The sequence below is a fragment of the Helobdella robusta genome, assembly GCF_000326865.2.
Source record: "Helobdella robusta unplaced genomic scaffold HELROscaffold_10, whole genome shotgun sequence".
Classification (NCBI taxonomy): domain Eukaryota; kingdom Metazoa; phylum Annelida; class Clitellata; order Rhynchobdellida; family Glossiphoniidae; genus Helobdella; species Helobdella robusta.
Genome location: NW_008703571.1, coordinates 3,471,005 through 3,491,831, shown reverse-complemented (window position 1 = coordinate 3,491,831; position 20,827 = coordinate 3,471,005). Strand labels below are relative to the sequence as shown.

The 20,827-nt window shown below is 34.0% G+C and overlaps 5 protein-coding genes across 5 annotated transcripts; 3 read left to right on the top strand and 2 right to left on the bottom strand.

Moving 5' to 3' along the window:
• Positions 1-2,763: 2,763 nt before the first annotated feature.
• HELRODRAFT_166825 (hypothetical protein) lies at positions 2,764-5,598 on the bottom strand (the record flags this gene model as incomplete). Its single annotated transcript, XM_009012023.1, has 4 exons — positions 2,764-2,840; positions 2,941-3,141; positions 3,216-3,359; positions 5,451-5,598. The coding sequence occupies 4 exons, from the start codon at positions 5,596-5,598 to the stop codon at positions 2,764-2,766; spliced, it is 570 nt and encodes a 189-aa protein (XP_009010271.1).
• Positions 5,599-5,790: 192 nt separating this feature from the next.
• HELRODRAFT_166824 (hypothetical protein) lies at positions 5,791-6,890 on the top strand (the record flags this gene model as incomplete). Its single annotated transcript, XM_009012022.1, has 4 exons — positions 5,791-5,814; positions 6,150-6,248; positions 6,319-6,537; positions 6,681-6,890. 4 exons carry the CDS (start codon positions 5,791-5,793, stop codon positions 6,888-6,890), a joined length of 552 nt encoding a protein of 183 aa, XP_009010270.1.
• Positions 6,891-11,886: 4,996 nt separating this feature from the next.
• HELRODRAFT_166823 (hypothetical protein) lies at positions 11,887-12,454 on the top strand (the record flags this gene model as incomplete). Its single annotated transcript, XM_009012021.1, has 3 exons — positions 11,887-11,943; positions 12,091-12,189; positions 12,245-12,454. The coding sequence occupies 3 exons, from the start codon at positions 11,887-11,889 to the stop codon at positions 12,452-12,454; spliced, it is 366 nt and encodes a 121-aa protein (XP_009010269.1).
• A 685-nt stretch (positions 12,455-13,139) lies between these two features.
• HELRODRAFT_166822 (hypothetical protein) lies at positions 13,140-17,303 on the top strand (the record flags this gene model as incomplete). Its single annotated transcript, XM_009012020.1, has 3 exons — positions 13,140-13,353; positions 13,534-13,684; positions 17,192-17,303. The coding sequence occupies 3 exons, from the start codon at positions 13,140-13,142 to the stop codon at positions 17,301-17,303; spliced, it is 477 nt and encodes a 158-aa protein (XP_009010268.1).
• Positions 17,304-18,337: 1,034 nt separating this feature from the next.
• On the bottom strand, positions 18,338-19,764 carry HELRODRAFT_166821 (hypothetical protein; the record flags this gene model as incomplete). Its single annotated transcript, XM_009012019.1, has 2 exons — positions 18,338-18,589; positions 19,558-19,764. 2 exons carry the CDS (start codon positions 19,762-19,764, stop codon positions 18,338-18,340), a joined length of 459 nt encoding a protein of 152 aa, XP_009010267.1.
• Positions 19,765-20,827: the final 1,063 nt, after the last annotated feature.

The following is a 20,827-nucleotide window of genomic DNA, read 5'->3' as shown; positions in this document are numbered from 1 at the left end:
GTATTGTGCCACGTTGCTTTGGAGGGCAATATAAATTGACCGTAACGTCTTTTTTGCCATCCCCAAGTTGTACCTCTGAGTGCTCTTAAAACATTATACCTTTTGTTCATTTTTTGTATTATTTGTTTGGCATGTTCCACCAAAATTTAGCAGTCGGTTGTATACACCAAGAAACACAGGTTTTTTTTTCAAATCTGAGTTTTACCTCGTTAATCTTCAACGTTCATAATCAGTCTGCTTCGACCGCTGCAGTTAAAAAGAGGGAATAATTTGTCAATATTCAACTTCATACGATTGTCAACCTTATTTATTTTTATCTGTATATCTGCTGTTACCTTTGGTTTTATCCATACCACGTCTCATCAAGGCCAAATCGTCTGCAAATGCACATACTATACTATGTCTGGTTGAAAATTTGACAACAGATCGTTGATGTATATGAGAAATAAAGTTGGAGAAAACTGCTCCTTGCGGCAGTCCTGCTTTCAGCTTGCTTGTAACTGTGCCAAATGTTACTTTTGCTTTACGGTGTCGAAGCCATGCTTTGATATATGATACAAATATTAAAGGAATTCCACTATTCAACATTTTGATTAACAAATTGTCCTGCCACACCGTATCGTGCGCTCTTGAAAAATCAAATTGGACTAGAATTGATCTATGGCACGGTTTTAAGTGAAAACCATCACTGATAAATTGCTGCATTGATCTGCTGTATCTCGTCAATCAACCAATCAATCAACCAATCTTTGTTTAGCGTCCAGAGACCCAATTCCTCCGAGGTAGGACGTTGTTTTCTTTGCCATCAATTTTTTGTGCCAAAAATACGCAACGTTTTATTAAAATTTACTTTACAAAATCCATATGTAAAGTAAATTTTAATAATATGTAATATAATATATAAATATAGTAATATGTAAAGTAAAAGGTACGCAACGTTTTTATTAAAATTTACTCTACAAATTCAATATGTATGTCCTTGGCATGACATAAAAATGCATCCACGCTGCCTTGCGTGCTTTTGAGCCCAGCATGACGTCAACGCATAGGATTTCTTTTACACCTGACTTTGGATCTGCTAGTTCATTAACAACATAAGGTATGTGATTTCTGATGTTGATGATTTTGTCTATGCTTTTAATATCTACATTACTTCTATTCTTGATAAGCTTATTCCTCTTAAATCTTTTACCTATAGGCTCTATTCTCGTAAGGCTCCTTGGTTCGATCATGCTTGTGTAGTAGCCAAGAAAAGTGTTAGAAGACTGGAGAAGGTCTATAGGTTAAACCCATCTAACTCTCTTTATTTTATCTATGAATCTGAATTGATTAATTATAAATATCTACTATTCTCTAAACACTCTACTTTTCTTAGAAATTCTTTAACATCTGCTTCAACATCTAAAAATAGGTGGTCTGCTCTATCTAAACTTTTTCATAAGAAATCCTCTCACTCATCTTCTTCTGCTCAACAATTTCATGACTTTTTTGTAAATAAAATTACTTCTTTTAGAACATCTAATTCTAATTTTTCTTCTCATAACTTTACTAAACTTACTACTGAATCTTTTTCTGTGTTTACTCCAATAAATCTTTTAGAACTAACTAAAATTATTAATTCTACGTCGTCTACAACCTGTTCTCTAGATCTACTTCCTTCTAATTTAATTAGAGAATTTTCTTCAATATTTTATCCAATCATTTTCAAATTAGTTAATTTATCTTTTTCCACTTCCAAATTTTCTCTTTCTTATAAGAATTCTATTGTTATTCCTATTCTTTAAAACTCATCCTTAGATCCTACCTCTTTATCTAATTATAGACCTGTTACTAATATTACTTTCATCTCTAAAATAATAGAAAAAGTGGTTTTTAGTCAACTGTCATCCTATTTAAACTTTAACTCCTTGCTACCTGTATCTCAATCTGGTTTCAGACCTGCTCACAGTACTGAAACTTCTTTACTCAAAATACACAATGATATCCTTCTCTCTAGTGACAATAGTAATCTTATTCTTCTTCTTTCTCTTGACTTTTCTTCGGCTTTTGATACTGTTGATCATACTATTCTCTTGAGACTGCTACATCTTTCTTTTAATATTACTGTCTATTACTGTATTGTCTATCTTGGTTTTCTTCTTATCTCTGTAATTGTTTTTCTTCTGTTGTTCTCAATAATTCTACTTCTAACTCCTCTACTCTTACTTTCGGGATACCTCAGGGTTCTATCCTTGGCCCTCTTCTATTTATACTCTATACTTCTGAACTACCTCGTATTATTAATAAATTTTCTTTCCCTTGTCAACTATATGCTGATGATTCTTACATTTATACTTCTTTTCCTCCATCTAATCTCAATAGTGTTCTTCATAATCTATCTCTATGTCTTTCTTCAATTATCGCTTGGTCTGACTCTATGTGTCTTAAACTTAATCCTTCTAAGTTTGAATTAATTTGTTTTAATAAATCTAAACACTCTATTACTATTCCTCCTATTATCTTACCTGATTCTAAAACTCTTGATGTCTCTCATAAGTTTCGTAGTCTAGGTTTTATCTTTGATTCTACTATGTCTCTCTTCTCAGATTAATAGTGTTGCTAGAAGCTCTTACTTTCATCTACGTAGAATAAAAAAACTTTTGCCTTTTCTTGATGATCCTACTCTTCTCCTTGTTACTTCGTTAGTCCTATCTAGGATTGATTATTGTAACTCGCTCTACTATGGTCTTCCTGACTCTATACTCTATCTATTAAGTAAAGCTTTTAACTCTGCTGCTCGTCTAGTTGCTCGTGTCCATTTCTTTTCTCATTTATCTCCATATCTTGTTCTCTTGCACTGGCTACCTATAAAATATAGAATAATTTTTAAAATTGGCACGTTTATGTATAAGTCTCAATCTAAATTATTTTCTAAGTATTTATCAGATATATTAATTGAACCTAAACGTTCCGGTTTACAATCGTCTTCTTGTTCTCGCTTTTTCTTAACTCGTGTTAAACACTCTTTTGCCAAATCTGCTTTTGCTTTTTCTGGTCTTTTTCTCTGGAACTCTCTATCTACTTCTCTGACTACTTCTCCATCACTTGCGAGGTTCAGAGCGGATCTCAAGACCCATCTGTTTTCAAAATTCATGAGGAGCGCTGTTGAACATCGCGGAAATAGCGCTTTATAAGCTAATTGATTGATTGATTGATTCCGATTAAAGTCATCAGACCTCCTTCTCTGGTCTGCTCTTCCTTTCGACGGAATAACACCCTGTATTTTCTAAGACTGCTACTGCTATATCCGGTAAAAGATGGCGAGCTATCATTTATTTTAAGTTTCGTTTCCTGAATTGCAACAATATCTGGTTGATGCTCTTTAAGATACAATTGAAGTTCATCTTTCTTTGTTCACAGGCCGTCACAATTCCATTGTACAATTTAATATTCGTTCTGGCGAATAAATTGTTGTGATAGCACGATATAGTTTGAGGTGTTTTTATTCAATTTAAAATGCTCATCAGCGTTTTTTTCTCGTTTTCATTGAAAAGAATTTATTACATATCATTTGATAAAAGTTTTTTTATTTAAACCTTCATTAACTCATTCACTTCATTAGAATGGTCTGACAGCCTTGCATCTTGCATCAAAAGAAGGTCATGATGATATCGTTGAAGAACTTTTGAAAAGAAATGCCAATGTTAATTCAATTACAACGGTTTGTGGTTAAAAAAAGCATATTCAAGAAGCATGCTTCAGCAATAATTTTTAATTTTTATTAGAAAGGAAATTCAGCATTGCACATTGCTTGCTTATGTGGTCAAACTGCTGTCGTCAAAACGTTGCTAAATATGGATGCTGATGTCAATCTGCAGTCATCAGTAACATGATTATTTTAATTTTTATATTGTTTCTTTATTTTTCAATTAATTATTTTGAAATTGTGTAAAAAACTTATTTCACGAATTTGTATAAGTCAACAATAACAATTCCATTTTACGACGCAATTTGCAGTCTCACTAATTTCATTTTCAAGATTAAACATGTTAGCGCCTTTGCTTTGATCATGGCATAGTGGCTTGCTGGTTTTATTAATTTAAAGATTTAAATCTATAAACCTATTTTCAAACAAATAAGTAAACACTTAAAACTGTAATTAAATGTCAAAAAAATCCATCTTGATAAGTTTTGTTTGTCACCAGGTTGACAATCATGTATATAAATTTGAAATTTTTTTTATTCTGTAAATTAACTCTATCAAGCGCAGAGGATGTAACGAATGTATGAAACGATGAAAATGAAATTATGAATACAGAAAATATTAGTTCTATTTAGCTCAGGCCCATGTGAGTATGAAGATGTATGAAAATAACAGGAAAAAATATTGGTGACAATATTTTGATATGTAAAAGCGGATTTAAGAATTTGGTGCTCTAGGCTTGAAATATTTTGCCGCCCCTCGTTTACTTAACTTTTTCTGATTGTTAACAAACACTATTTAATACTGCTACTAGCAAAATAAAGTTATTTTTATTTATATTAATAATTATTATTTATTAAATGTTTTAAACTTTGGGTAAAATAAGAAAAATAATATCTGTGCACTGCAAACTATCCAATCAATTAAATGAACCGACATTGAAATTTTTTAGTTTATAGTAAAAAATAGTAATACAAAAATGAAACACTTTTAGTACAAATTATTTGATTAATAGAATGTTGGTAATACAAAATGCAAGTCTTCTATTCAATAGTACATTTATGATTTCATTATTTTTCGCCTTACTTTCATTTCAGTAAATCTGTGAATTTCGTTAAAGATACATTACAAAGTACATCACTCTCTATTGATAAAATTGACAAATCATTCAGACATATTTGATTTCAAGTAAGTTATAATTTTTGTAAACAAGTTAAAATTGTCTTTGAAAAAGCAAGCAGGAAAGCAGTCAAGATAGCAAATTTTAGCCGGCGAATCCAAAACAAATCAAACCGAAAATACATTGCTGTTATCATCACTACAAACAACTAATGGTGTATCACTAGATGCTGTACATTTCTTAACTTTAAAATTTTGTCGTTAAAAAATCTTTAAAACGATTGCGCCAACAGTTTTGATTCGTCTGAACAAAATGCAGATGCCTGTTTTTGCAATGCATTTTATTTATAATCTTCCAGATTTACTTTTGATTGCACCTGCCATCATTGATCAGGGGTTATTGTAGTCCTTTCTGATATTCTGATAAGGTCCCTCAATTGACATATTCTACACGAGCGACAGTACTTTCGGATTTTTTCAGACATCTCTGGAAACTGAAAGCTAAGGGCGATACGTTGCCTCATTGATTTTGTAGCAATGTGCCCCGAAAAAGGTATATCACGGTCTGCAATCTGGTTGTTGGCAAACATAGTTGCTTCTCCTTTTGGTACTAAATATGGCCTTCAATTAAAATCTTCTTTATCTTTACCTGCTTTGGCTATACTTGGATACACCGTTGGTACTACGTACTGCTCGGCCAAGTTCAACAATTCTATCACCTTTATGGCGTAATTATTAATTGTTCGGTACCCAAGTACACCATACTCGAACAGCAGGTGCAATGCTTTCTCCTTCATCAGGATTTATATATATATATATATATATATATATATATATATATATATATATATATATAATTTCTACGTCATTCCGGTTGTGTGTAGATGAGAAGTAGGCGGAAATAGTTGAAAGATCAAGTTCTTGGCCTGATTATGTTCAGGTTAGGAATTAAGTTTTCAATAACAACAGCAAAAGTGGCAGCACCAGAAATGCCGATGTCAATGTCAGGACATGTTCTGATGTGAAACGATGATATAGAACTAGTGTCATGTTTTATTTTCAAACTTTAAATTTGGATGCAGTTTTATGTCATGCCCGGGACATTTCTTCTTGGAACCTTAAAATTCGTTATACGGATGTCCTATTGTATATTTTCATTTATATTTCAATTTGAGCACGAGATTTTTATTTTTAACGTGTTTTGAACAAAAATGTCATTGGCTTTCGTTCAAAAATGATATAGTAGTCTGTATAAATTATTTTTTTCTAAAGGTGTTACTGATATTTTTTATTGTATAAAAATTTTTTGTGTAAAATTTATTTGAACTTTTTTATCTTATACCTTCAGCTAGGTTTCACCGCTTTGTACATGGCAGCACAAGAAAATCACAAGGCAATAGTCAAGCTTTTGTTAAATAAAGGAGCCGATCCTCTAGTATGCACCAATGTATGTGTTTTGATGTAATTAAATTATTTTACAATTTTTGGCAATCCTGAATTATAAATATTTGTTTTAGGATGGCTTTCAAGCTTTGGATGTTGCTAAACAATTAGGAAATCATGACGTTGTCTCTATTCTAACACGGCATGCTTTCCACCCTTTGCAAAGCACTAAATACAGCAGTTTACTTAGATCCAATTCTTTATCGAAAGTTCATGCAGCTGCTAAAAGAAATGATGTTCTAGTTATAAATGCATTGTGTCATGATGGATTCAGCATCAACTCACAAACAAAAGTTTGTTGAAATATATTTTCACGATAAGCAACCAAAATCATTGTCAATGTTTTCTTCATGCTAATTGTGTAAATACTTTCTACGTATAAATTTGGTTTTATGTTTTCACTCATGACAACTTCAGTAACATATTTAAACATAAGGCCTATCAAACAGAAGGCTACAATGGAAGTAGCGATAGCAAACGAGACTACTGCAAAGATTTATCAGAAAACCTGAGTACAAAGGACGATAAAAACGCAAAGTCTGGAAACATGGAGATACAGGATGTTAGAGTAAATTGCATGACGGATAGCAAAGGCGTCATTGTTTTAGACCCAGAGAGAAAAGAAAAATTATGGAAAAACTGTTAAATTGAATTAAATTAAATTAATTGTTAAATTGAAAAAAATTATTGTGATGGGGATGTCGCTGCAAATATAAATGTAGCAGAGGATGAGTTGGCTCTAAAAAAATGAGTATATAAAGAAAGGGGAGGTTGATTGGGCGCTAAAAATGAAGACTAGTAAAGCTGCTGGTAATTCTAAAATGGTAACAGAAATGTTGAAAGCAACGGGTGATTGTGGAATTGAGAGACCGACTGATTTTGTTCAATATAGTAATTATGGAAAAAGATATCTCAGAAGATTGAGAGAAAAATATACAATCCTACCGATATAATAGATAAAGGGGATCCTTTAGACTCTGGATCTTATAGAGCAATTAAGCTATTGGAGCATTTTATAAAGGTGAGGAAAGAATGTTGGAGCCAAGAATTAGGGACTAGTACCGTTGATGTAATTTTTATTGTTAGACAAATTTAAAAAAGTTCAAAGCCATGAAGAAAATTATTTTTTTTATTCTTTAAAAATTAGGATCTGACAGACGCAGAAACTGTTACAGCATGCAAGGCAGTAGTATAAAATTAAACGAATAAGTAAATAAATAAAAAAAACGGAGAAAGAAAAATGTTTAAACATGAAAAGTAAAATAAAATAGAATAAAATAAATAATAAATAAAATAAAATGACAATAAAATAAAAAATGTAAATTAATAAACTAGATGATGACTTAGTGAGTTAGTTAGGTGATCGATAAATAGAAACTAGTTGTGTGAATGATAAAGTTTGATGACGATATGGCAGTATGACGATATCACTATTTCGTTGCTAGGTGATCTCCACTGGTGAGGTATTGTTCAGTTTTTCCTTCGTTTAGTGCTTGCTCATCCATTAAGCCATTGATAATTTTCCAAACAGTCGGGTGACTCACTCCAATTAATTCGCCAAAGGTTCTATTGGCATCCTTCGCAAGAATTATTAGTTTTCCATAAAACGTTTGGATCTGTAGCCCTATCCTTGAAGTATGTGTGACCATTGTCCACTAATTTTCTCTTTCCTTTTTTGCTTATCGAGAGATAATGGCAGAAAAGAATTTAAACAAAAATTTATTAAAAATGGAGAAGAATTTTTGAAATGTCAGTGAAAACACCTCAATCACATAATACTAACCAATCAATCAATCCTCGTTTATAGTCTCCATCCTTATGGGTCGGACTTTTTTATTCCATTCATCAGTTTCTGTCTCCAAGCCTATCTATCTAAGTGCCTTAAAGTCTTCCTGTATCGTCTGCGTCCAGAACTTTTTTGGGTGACTTCTTGGGCTGGTGCCAGGAACCAGGTGCTCAGTAACGGAAATTATTGTATCGATTTCGCTTCGCTTCACATGACCAAACCATCGTAGGCGATGACGACGACATGTATTGGTTCAAGGTCACGGTTGTATGGATATGGTCCTTTAGGTCAACACGCTGCATCCAACAAATCATCTACATGTCAGTTCGGTGAAGCTGCTGTTCGAGTTTTGTTGTCATCGGCCACGTCTCTGCACCATACACAAGAACAGAACGTATAGCTTTGAACGCAGCGGTAGAGGAATGGTACGCCGCATCAGTACTGAGGTAAGGAGGTGCCATCTGCCCCACGCCGCACATATGCATCCACGAACAGCGGTATCAGCTGTTCCAGTACAATCCAGCACATCTCCCAAATACTAAAATGAAGTAACAGTTTCGATCTCGATAATCGCATCATTATCTTGGCTCCGTTGTTGCGGGTTGATACAAGCGGGGCATACGAAATCAGTCACTTTCCTCAGTGAGCCGGTAATTCTCGAGCATCGTTTGTGACACCACTGCTGACCTCGTAGGCATTTGTTCGAGTTGCCTCCGACTCCAGTCCCACACACCGAACATGGCCAATGACCAGAAACCACATACTCAGCGGTACCACCGGTGATCATAGTTTTTGTTTTGTCAAGCATTCCAGACTTCAAACTTTCTGGCTGCGTCTTAGTCCGAGGCTGCCGTCGGAACAATATCGTTTGCATATATCACATTCCATATGTTATCTAGACTCCACCTGACGAGACACTGTCAAAAGCCTTTTCCAATTCCACAAAGACATGGAACTGTCGCCTTTGCTTTGCCAAGTATTTTTCCTGTATTTTTTGCATTGTTGATTGTTTAATGATCTGACGATACAATTTTTGAAGCTGAACTGAACGAACTTTTACTATTGATTTTATATGCTCATTCATCGTCAATTTGGTGTCAAAAATACATTCCAAATTGGTTAATTTTTGACTGAACTCTATATTTTCATTTTGTATCTCAACTGAATTTTTAATTGAAATATCATTAGACGACCTATGCCAGGTTTCAACTAACACAAAAATATCTAGCCCATCCAAGATTAATTTATGTTAACTAACTAACTATATTAAATTTAGAAACAATTGACCTAATATTTAGTAAGCCAACCGATATTTTCAACTCTATTTTATCATTTAACCTATTTAAGTTAACCTCGTTCAAATTTTTACTTTGACAATTTATTAAGTTATTTTTTCTGGAAGAAATCTTTCACCTTCCTACTGGACCCACGACTCTGAACAAAAAACCCTAGTCTTGTAAATTTAACGTTGTCCTTCTGAGTTACTTTATCTGATAAATATTTACATATCTTCAAAATGTTTGAACGATCGTTACTACCTTCAGACAAACGAAAAATTATTAAATTCAATTCCTTCTTTAAGTTCGGTTACATTATTCAAAGTTTTTTGAACTGCTTTAAATTCATTATTAATAATATCGACATTGTTTTAACTTCTCTTTTTACAATTTCAGCAAACCTAGTGCCCATTTCAACTATTAAATTTGTAATTTCTTTACGTAATGACTAGTCGCTATCATTCGCATTAATAACCATTATAATATTTTTCATTTCTTGCTGAATTTCAAGCTTTAACTCGTTTAATTTTTCCAATTTTAATAATATCTGGCAATGACCAGTCTCAATATTCTTTGATGTTGTTTTGAATCTTTAAACGCAACTGTAACAAAACCATTTGAGATTAACATTCGTTTTAAGCGATTCACATGTACTACTTTATAGAGAAACGCAATTGGCGTGATACAAACTTTCACACCGGTAACAGCTTACAAAATTTTTCTTGAACACTTTTTGTACACTTTACACATTTATAATTAGCAACAAACCGCAATTCAACTAAAAAACCACAAACTTTTAATTTAACTTTATAAAAATCAAAATTTAGAACTGAATTATTTAGGTTTGAGTTAAAATATTATTATTTAATCAATTTTTCTAAATTTTAACAGCAATTTATTGAAATTAACGGAGAAATTTGAGATTTATTCGCAGCAAAAAATATCCAACCATTACAGCCAACAGCCATGTGTATATATATATATATATATATATATATATATATATATATATATACAGTTTTCAAGAAAATCAACCGCGTTAATACAATTATATATATATATATTTACATATATATATATATATATATATATATATATATATATATATTAAAATTCAAAAACCGGCCGGAGCCGGGGCCGAATTTTAGTTGCCATTTTACATACGTTGGAAAAAATACATTTACGGTTATCTACATGTTGAAAATCAAAAAATAACACTAAGCAAATAGTTAATTAATTCAAATATATGAATAAGCTGTGTGATGTTGTTATTATGTGTCATGTATGCACGTGCACAAGTTCTTTTACACAAAGATCAGCTTATAATTTATGCATAACCCATGTTATAGCACAAAGAAAATTGTCCAGATCACCTCACAATTTGTGATGTTGTTATTATGTGTCATGTATACCTAGCCTAACCTTCAACATACCATGTTCTTAAATTATGCGCTTATGTATCTATATATATATATATATATATATATATATATATATATTTCTTATATATATTTATATATATATATGTATATATATATTGTCTTATGTATATATATATATATATAATATATATATTATGTAGCTATATGAACCGTCATATACATTTATATAGCATATACACGTGCACATGTTCTTTTACACAAAGATCATTTATGTATAACCCATGTTATCCAGCTGACCTCACAATTAGTGATGTTGTTATGATGTGTCATGTATGCTTAGCCTTCAACTTAATGACATAAAATTAATTGAATTCAATAAAATTTATTTTTCCATTTATAACATTTTTAAATGTTGATAGACGCTCAAATCCGGCCACCAAATCCGGCCTCGGCCGTATTTGAAAAAAAGCCGTATTTTGGCCGGGGCCGAACTTCGGTGCATTCCTAATATATATATATATATATATATTGAAAAAATGAGTGAGAAGTATGGGTGAAAATAGTTGATCTGTCATCAATCAGATACATCAGCCAGAAAGAGTACGTAAAGTACACCATCTCCCATCTACGACCAAAGGTGCATTTTTGTGAACACCTAACCCGTTTTAAGCGAGACGCGTTTCCTTTATTGCGGAACTCATTAGTAGCCTGAGTTAAAACAACAAGTTAGTGCAATTCCTATTTAAATATGCAAGATCGGAAACCAAGGTGCTTTTTAGGTAATTCACAAAAACACATTTTAATCGCTAGAGCCGTACTGTTTACTCTGCCGAATAAAAGAAATTGAAAAAATGAGTTAAAAGTGTGGGTGAAAATAGTTTATCTGTCATCAGATACATAGGCCAGTACGAGTACATAATGTAAACCATCTCCCAACTACGACCGAAGGTGCATTGTATCTGATCAGATCAACAATTTTCACTCATACTTCTTATTCATTTATAGTTGCATTATGGCCGAGCCCACAAGAATTAATTTTCTATTTTTTTTGTCTCCGAATCATTCATGTATTTTTGTTTTGTTTGATTGAATAAAAGTGATTTGATATATATATATAAATAAAACTCCATTGAATATATATATACATACCACTTATTTAGAGTTTTAGGGTTTCGATTCATTTAAAATATTTGCAGAATGGATTTACGCCATTGCACATTGCATGTCATTATGGAAGTCTTGAAGCAGCCCAATGTTTAATCAAATGGGGTGCAGATGTAAATTTCACAAAGGCTCGAGTATGTTTAATGTAATGTTTAATGTATTAATATTTATTCAATTCATTATTGTAATCTGTTTTTTAATATTTTAATCATTGAATACGATATAATATTTTTTCAGAATTCCATTACTCCTTTGCATGTGGCTGCCAAATGGGGCCACGAAAAGCTGATTATTTTATTACTTGAAAGTGAAGCAAATATTGAAAGTAAAACAAAGGTAAAACTACTTACGTTGATACAAATTTCAGCTGCATTATTTTTTAAATTTTTAGGATGGATTGACGCCATTGCATTGCGCCTCTCGTTTTGGTAAAAGTAATGTCATAACCGCACTCATTGAAAGAAATGCTAAGATAAATGCGCAGTCCAAAAATGGATTAACACCTTTACACATGGCTATACAAGGAGATTTTGATGATTGTATTCAGTTACTTTTAAACTACGGTGCACCAATAGAAGATACTACAGTGGTCAGTTGTTAATTAAAATTTTTTTTTTTTAATTTGATGTATTATTGCTTCAGTTTACTTTTTTGATAAGTGTCTTTTTGTTTTATTTATTTAATACTAAGAGATAAAGGGCCAATTGTATATATACATATATATATATATATATATATATACATATATATATATATATAGTTATTACTATAATTACTTTTATTGAATTTAATAAATAAATATAAATAAATAATGGACTTAAACGTCCATATCAAAATAGCACCTAAAAGACAACAAAAAGCAATCAAACAACAATATATATATATATATATATATATATATATATATATATATATAGTGTGAATTGGTGAGTGCGTGCATCAAAATTCTGAATACATCGGAATGACTACAACAACATTTACCACATTTACAACAACACTATGCATAAGCATAGTGAGTCTTCGTGTTGTTCCATTACGTGGTCATAAATTGGTCAAAGCAATTTATTACAACAAAGAATACTTTAAATTGAAGATAGCAGAATCGCTAACGTAAACAAGCAATAAATATTCAACTAAGTAATACCAATATTCTTCCAACAAAGAAACACATGATTAACTTTAGTTCTAATTAAGTTACAATCAAAGTCGCTGCGAAAACAAAGAAATAAAGACGGAACAATATATATATTATACTATTATATTATATTATACTGACTGGCCGCAGCATGGAAATCGCAGAAATGCTCGAGCGCAAAAGGATTGACATCTGCCGCCTTCAGGAAACCCGATGGAAATCGAATGTTGACTGTCATGTCAACTCAGACAAAGAAAAATATAAACTATTCTGGAATAGTCAAAAGACGGCCAAAAATGGTGTTGGAATTTTTGTCAGAGAACCGCTAGCCCAAGAAGTACTGGATATTAAAAGGATTAATTCACGTCTCATGTGGATCAAGCTTCGTATAGAAAAGCAAACAATGATTATTTTTTCTGCATACACACCACAGACAGGCGAATCAGATAAAAGATGACTTCTGGGCTTGATGAAAGATGACATCTGGGCTTCATTCTCTGACACCATCTCAACAATACCAAAATCTGAAACAATCCTGATTGGAGGCGATCTCAATGGCCACGTTGAAGAGAAAACAGATGGTTTTGACAACGTACATGGTTTTAACTATGGAGAACGGAATGAAGATGGCATCCGCATCCTTGGGTTTGCTGAAAGTCACGGGTTTTGTTTACTGAAAACATATTTTAGAAAGAGGTTGGAACATCTCATAACATACAAAAGTGACCATTAGCCACGCAAATTGATTTCTTCGCTGTCAAGCAACAACACCGCAGGCTATTTAAAAACGTGAAAGTTATACCTGGCGAATCATGTGTCGCCCAACATAGACTCCTTGTGGTAGACCTGGTTGTCGAACGGTCAAAACAAGTCTAAACAAATGCCTCGGAGAATCAAAACGTGGAAGCTGAAAAGCAATATTCATCGAGAAAAATTTCAACAGATTGTCGCCACACAGTTAGACTACCAATCGCAATCCAGTACAGATTGGAGTACATACAAAACCGTTTTGATAAACGCTGCAACTACAGTTTGTGGGAAAACTGGTACAAAACGTCAGCATGAACGTGACACTTGGTGGTGGAATGACAGTGTACAAAATGCAATAGCTGAAAAGAAAGTTGCATACAAGCAATGGCAAAAATCAAAGTCTATTGATGACCATAAAATTTTTCGTGAGAACAACTATGCAAGAGGTCAAATCGCACTGGCTTGGACAGATCAGTGCAGAGAGTGGCTCACTAAAATCAAAGGTGAACAAATGAAATCTGTATCGTATAGCAAAACAAGCAAAGCGTACGAAAAAAGACAGTTGGTGCCTCATGTATCAAAAATGACAAAAATGAGATGGTTTTTGAACAAGATGAGATCAAGCTACAGTGGAGAGAATACTTCAACCGTCTGTTAAACGAAACAAATCCTATCAATGTTAACTGACGCTCCACCCATCGAAGGTCCGATTCCAGACATCACTGTAGAGGACCACTATGAAGGATGGAAAGGCAGCAGGGCCCTCTGGACTCACAAATGACATTATCAAATCATCTGGTACTGCAGGTATCCAACTTTGCCGTGAAATCTGGAGAAATTGCTCAATGCCGACTGAATGGAACTATACAGTTCCGCTATATAAAGGCAAAGGTGATCTATTGAACTGTTATACGTATACTGTATCGGGGTTATACGTCTGTTAGAACAATTCCTGAAATTTGTCGAGAAACTCATTGAGAGATGATTAACGTCGTGCATCACAATCGGATATTATCAATTTGGTTTCCTAGCGGGGAAATCAGCAATTGATGCAATTGACATCCTTCTGCAACTGCAAGAGAAGTTCCTCGCAAAGCATCAACAATTATCACACATGTAGACCTTGAAAAAGCATTTGATCGAGTTTCCCGTGAAGCAATCAGGTGGAGTCTACGTCTACGTTCTGGATTGTATTGGAACAGCTGAAGATGCCGTTCGAGCACGCATACGTGCAACCTAGAATAAATGGCATCTCCTCGCCTCTATATTGATGCGGCGTGACATCCCATTACCACTAGGATCAAGACTTTATAAATCTGTGATACGTCCGGTATTGTTATATGGTGCAGAAACATGGCCAATGACAACCAAACTGGAACAAAACTTCAACGAACCGAGATGAAAATGCTCCGGTGGATGCAACGAATTAGTCTGAAGGACCACATCAAATCTACCAAAATCCTGCGTCGTGCTGGTTTAGATGATATAAAGGACGAATGCCGGCAACACCGTCTGCGGTGGTTTGGTCATGTCTAGAAGTGGAAACAGTGTCATAACTTCTCTTGCAGATGTTGCAGTACCTGGCACACGTCCCAAAGGCCGTCCAAAGAAGTTCTGGTCGCAAACAATCGAACAAGACATGAAAGCTCTGAATTTAAATGAAATGGATACAACTGATCGTCTAATTTGGCGCAAAAAGTTGATGGCAAAGAAAACAACGTCCTACCTCGGGGAACCGGGTCTCTGGACGCAAAACGACATATAGACAAAGTTAAAAATTTTCAGAACGTATTTAATTAGTCATACGATTTATATTTTTATAAAATGATTTTTTTTATATCAGATGTAATGTAATTACTAAGCAAAGAAGATGATATGTAGTTGTTAAGTTTTTACCTCTTTTACATGTTGTTATACTACGTTATTTGAAATCAAAAAGAAGAAACACATGCTATTTTAAAAATAAATAAGGATGACGTTCTAATTTAGTATGTTATATGAAGTTTGTATAGCACTGTACACACTAAACATATAGAGATGCAACAACATCTAAGGCTTCCAACGCAAAGTGCAATCGCTAATAAAAATTAAATTAACTACTTAACTGAATAGTTTTAGTAAAAAAGAAAATGAAGAATTGACTGACTTGAATTGCCTAACGTGATTAGGTAAGGTATGTCAGATTGAAATGGTTTAGATTGAAATGGTTTGGAGGTCTAAACCATTTCAATCTGACATCCTAATCAGGCCTCCATACACTGCATCATCGAAACAGGTATGCCATCCCTTTTCAATTACTATGTTTCCAAAGCACCTGAATTGTTTCCTATGATGACGACTTTTCCATTTACACATCCGGATCAAAAGCGGGCATTCCAGCTTGACGTCTCAACTGCTACCTGCCGATGTTGTATGAATTTTTTTACTTGCGGAAACTGAAGATCTTCACCACCAAATCTATTACATCCATCTTCACCACTCTCAACCACTACCATCCTCAAATCAAAATCAACTACCAGCTCTTACTCTGGAACACAACCCAAAAATACTAGGTCTCATATTTGACCCGATGCTATTCTTTTCCTACCACCATGAGTTGACAGCATCCAAGGCTTCCAATCGCAACAACATTCTAGGCTTCCAAACGCAACACATCCTTAGAGCACTTAGTGGAATCACTTTCGGACAAGTTAAGGAAAGTCTGTTACAAACCTATGAAGCTACTGGCCGTCCAATCATAGAATACGCTGGTACAGCTTTGTCTCCACTAACGTCTGACTTCAACATCAGTATACTACAACACAACGGTCATAGAATGCTGCTTTGCGGGTAATCACTGGTTGCCACAGCATAATAAGTCGAGTGTCAGATGCTCTCCATGAGAGCATTCAGACCTTGTCTCTAATACTTTCTACAGTCCGCAGCACTCTTGACATGCTATTCTAACACAGGATCTTTCTTACCGCAACATGAAGGACAACCTCCGTTCAAAATGGTCACTAACGGTCGTTACAATCCTTGCTTCCTACAACCATCAACAATACTACACTGCTTCGTGTAAATCTGATTTGTCTATCGTCTTTTCATACCACTCTCCGGTGATGTTTAATGGATGGGTGCCGCTTACACCCAAAATAGACAAGTCAGAAGAAAGTTTGCCCAGGGTGATTAGAAGGACCTAGGACCTTAGCTCAACTCCGCTCATGCCACAGCATCTTTTTGGTAGCTACAAATTCAGAATCGGGAGTAGGCTCATCAACATCTGTCTATTTTGCCATCAACATCCAGATGATGTCACACATTTGTTTAGCTGTACCATCAACCCCACATCTCTCAAAATAACAGCTAAACTCGATCGCAGTGGCAAATTGGCTCCGCCCTTGTCTGATCCAATGAGCCCTTATCCGACCCAGGACAACAACAACATTGAAATGGTTTTTAACACATAAAAAGTGAAGCTGACTATAAATGGATCTCAGAAGTTGATGACCTGGAAAAAGATAAAAGAGCATTTGATCTACCGCTAGAAATGTCTCTTGATATAACAGGGTTAGTAACGGGTTGAGTATGCAACAAGTGATTCATTGTATTCATCAAATATCTGGAGTAGGACTTTGTATTAAATAAAAATTAGGCCGAAATTTATGGGTATAAATATTGATATAGTTTCCTAATGAAACTTTTTTTGCTATCAAATTATTTTTCAGTTGGTTAAACAAATATATCAAAAAAATATTTTAAACTTACCATTTTAGGATCATTTAACCCCTCTACACATAGCAGCTCACTGTGGACATGTTAATTGTTGCAAGGTCTTATTGGTTAACAAATCTAATCCTTGGGCTGAGGCAATGGTACTAAGTTTTTTTAGTTTTATATGAAAAGAAATAAAACTATAACGTTAACATTTTTAATAATTTAATTAGTTTACTTGTATTAGTTATAAAAATTATGTTTTTATAACTTGATTAAATTATAATCGCTCTAATCTATTGTATTTAATGTTTTTATTGTAAGTATTTAATATAATATGTACTTGTAAATGGTAAATTAAGTATTGGAAAATCGAATTATAGGTTGTTTAATAACATGAAGAAGTGAAGAAATTTTAGAAATTGAGTTAAGAAATTTAAAAATGCTTCAATATTTTTTTTTACTGATTTTTAACACTCTATCTTCACGGTTATTTACAAAATAATTTGTTCAAAATAATAATTAGTTAATTTTTTTCAAAAAATTAATAAAATAAATACATAAAAGTACATAAAGCATAAAATTTCAAATTAAGGACAAAAACTTTTTCTTCTTGATTTTCTTCCTCATTCTTTAGCCGTCAAATTCTCCAATAGTACGCCATCATGTTAACATTCCATCGTCTTTGGTTTCCATTATTTTAATGTCTTGTTGAAACCTTTCACCCACTATAATCGCCAAGATTTTCCGGAAAATATTCCAAATGTGAAAATAAAAAGTGAATCTTAAAAGGCTTATTCGACATCCTAATTTTTTGAATGCAGAAAGCATTTCATTAACAATTACTTCGTAGTTTGTTGCTCTCTTATTTTCGAAAAATTCGTGCACCGCAGCTCTATAACTAGTCTATGCATTTAATTCCAATTCATTCATTATTTTAATAAATTCGTTATCTTTCATGAGCATTCTGATATTTGGACCATCGAAGATCCCTGCCTTCAGCTTCTCGTTACCGATTTTTTGAAATTTGGTACAAAACACTTCTTTGTCCAACTCTTTCACGAACTGCCAATATTTTTTCCCCAGTGAGCTTTTTATCTGCCCTGCTATCCCACTCACATAAAAAACATGGAAGTTTAGTATAGCCTCCTTGCTGGTCTAGTAGAATTCCAATTATTTTGAGATCACATATCAATCACTAATGCTCATCGTACTTGATTTTAAGAAGCACCACCATGGTTTCATAAGTTTCTTTCAATTGAATAGAATATGCAATTGGCCAAGAGGCATAAATATTTCCATTATGCAAAAGAACTGCTTTGAGACTTCGTTATGAAGAGTCAATAAAAATTCTTCATTCAGGTATATAAGAACAATATACAAAGGAATCAATCAACTTTTGAAAACTATTTTATAAATTCTGCTTCAAAAAAAAATAAAAAAATAGTTTCAGGTTCTAATAAATTCTTAGCCTTTAAACTTGATCTCAGTAACTTTGATCAAATTTTTTGATGAATTTAAATCTCTAACAAAGTCATTTAATTCAGCCTGAGAAAATGCTCCTCTAGAATCTGAATTGCTAAGTGGAAAATTGTCTTTATCAGTTTCAACAACATCGTCATAACTTGATTCATCATTTGGCAAAACTTTTGCAACGCATTCCAAATCTGGACAGATGCTACTGAAAATCTTCTTTTTCCAAAATGAGAAGATATGAACTTAGGAATGTGTAGGTCACCGCGGCTTGATGATCGTAGTCGACCTCTATATTGAATCTGTTCCCTCAGGTAGATTGGTGCATCTCCAGTCAAACAATCTCTTACAAGTAGAGCTAGTTTAAATGTTACTCTCTCTGGCATGCGAAGCCAGTGCAGTTCATCTCTAATGAGTTGGTAGATAGGATCGAACCTTGATACGCCAGCAACCAGTCTAGCAGCGGCGTTCAAAACTGATTGAACATCATCTTGTAGCGAAAGGTTGATCCCATACATCATCACGTTACAAAAATCAATCCTGTTACAAATGAAACTGCAAACAAGAGCTTTTGTGGAGTCAACTGTCAAATATCGTCTGATGGCTCTTAGTTTTTGTACCTGAAAAAAACAATTCTTGCATAGTTTATTTACATGAGACTTCATTGAAAGGTCTGGATCCATAGCCACACCTAGATTTGTCACTGGATCTTTGAACCCGTCAACCTGAAGGAGTTTATGAGGTGTTCCTAGCCACATGTATTGCGTTTTGTTGATATTTAGCTTTAATTTATTTGCTGTCATCCATTCTCTTACTGCTTTTACAACATCTGTGACAGTTGTAGAGAGTTGATAGGACATGCTCGCAGACCCAGAACCGTATTGTTGAATGTCAAATGGCAACAAGCACCGGATGATTCCACAACGCTGACTACACCGGCAGTGTATATCATATATAACAGAGGGCAAAGCCCTGTGGAACACCGCAGGTAATTTCTGACGTAGCTGTGTCTGCACCTTTCCCAACGTTGACAACCTGTATTTTGTCTGTCAAAGAGGACTGAAACCAGCTAAGTGCGTCCCCTGTTACACCATATGAGACTGAGAGTCTTTCTAGCAAAATATCATGATCAACAGTATCAAAGGCAGCACTAACATCCAGCAGTGCAAGCATGGCTATATTGCCCATGTCAACTGCATCACATACATCAGAAACCACTTTGAGATCGCTGTTTCGGTAGAGTGAGCTTGACGAAAACCTTACTGAACTTTTGGCAGTAATGAATTTTATCATATACATATGTGTGTGTCTGTGTGTATACAACATTGCAAACAGAAACGGTGATAACACTGATCCTTGATGCACTCCTACCTTAACACTAAAGGCGTCCGACATCCCCCTTCCAACCTTCACCTTTGTCTTTGCTCCTTCATACAGCTGCATCACAGCTTTAACAAGTCTCTCATTCACTCCTTTCTTCCTCAACGCCTATTCAATGACCTTCCTCGGTACTCGATCAAAAGCCTTTTCTAGATCCACAAAACACATGTACAATCTTCGTTTCTTCTTTCTATAATTCTCCTGCAACATTCTCACCATGAACAACGCATCCACCGTTCCCCTACCAGGCATAAACCCACACTGCATTTCATTAACTGTCACCATACTTCTCAACGTTGTGTGTGGAAACATAATGGAGGGGTTGTTATTTGAGATTTTGTATGCAGATGATTTAGTCTTGATGGCTGATAGCATGGAAGAATTGCAGTTAAAATTTGACAGATGGAAAAGTGTTATTGAAAAGAAAGGGTTAAAAGTTAATATTGGTAAGACGAAGGTAATGGTGAGTGGAGAAGGTGGGGAGCGAGTGATAAGTAAAATAGACCCCTGTGGGTATGTGACAGGAGAGTGAAGGCTAACTCG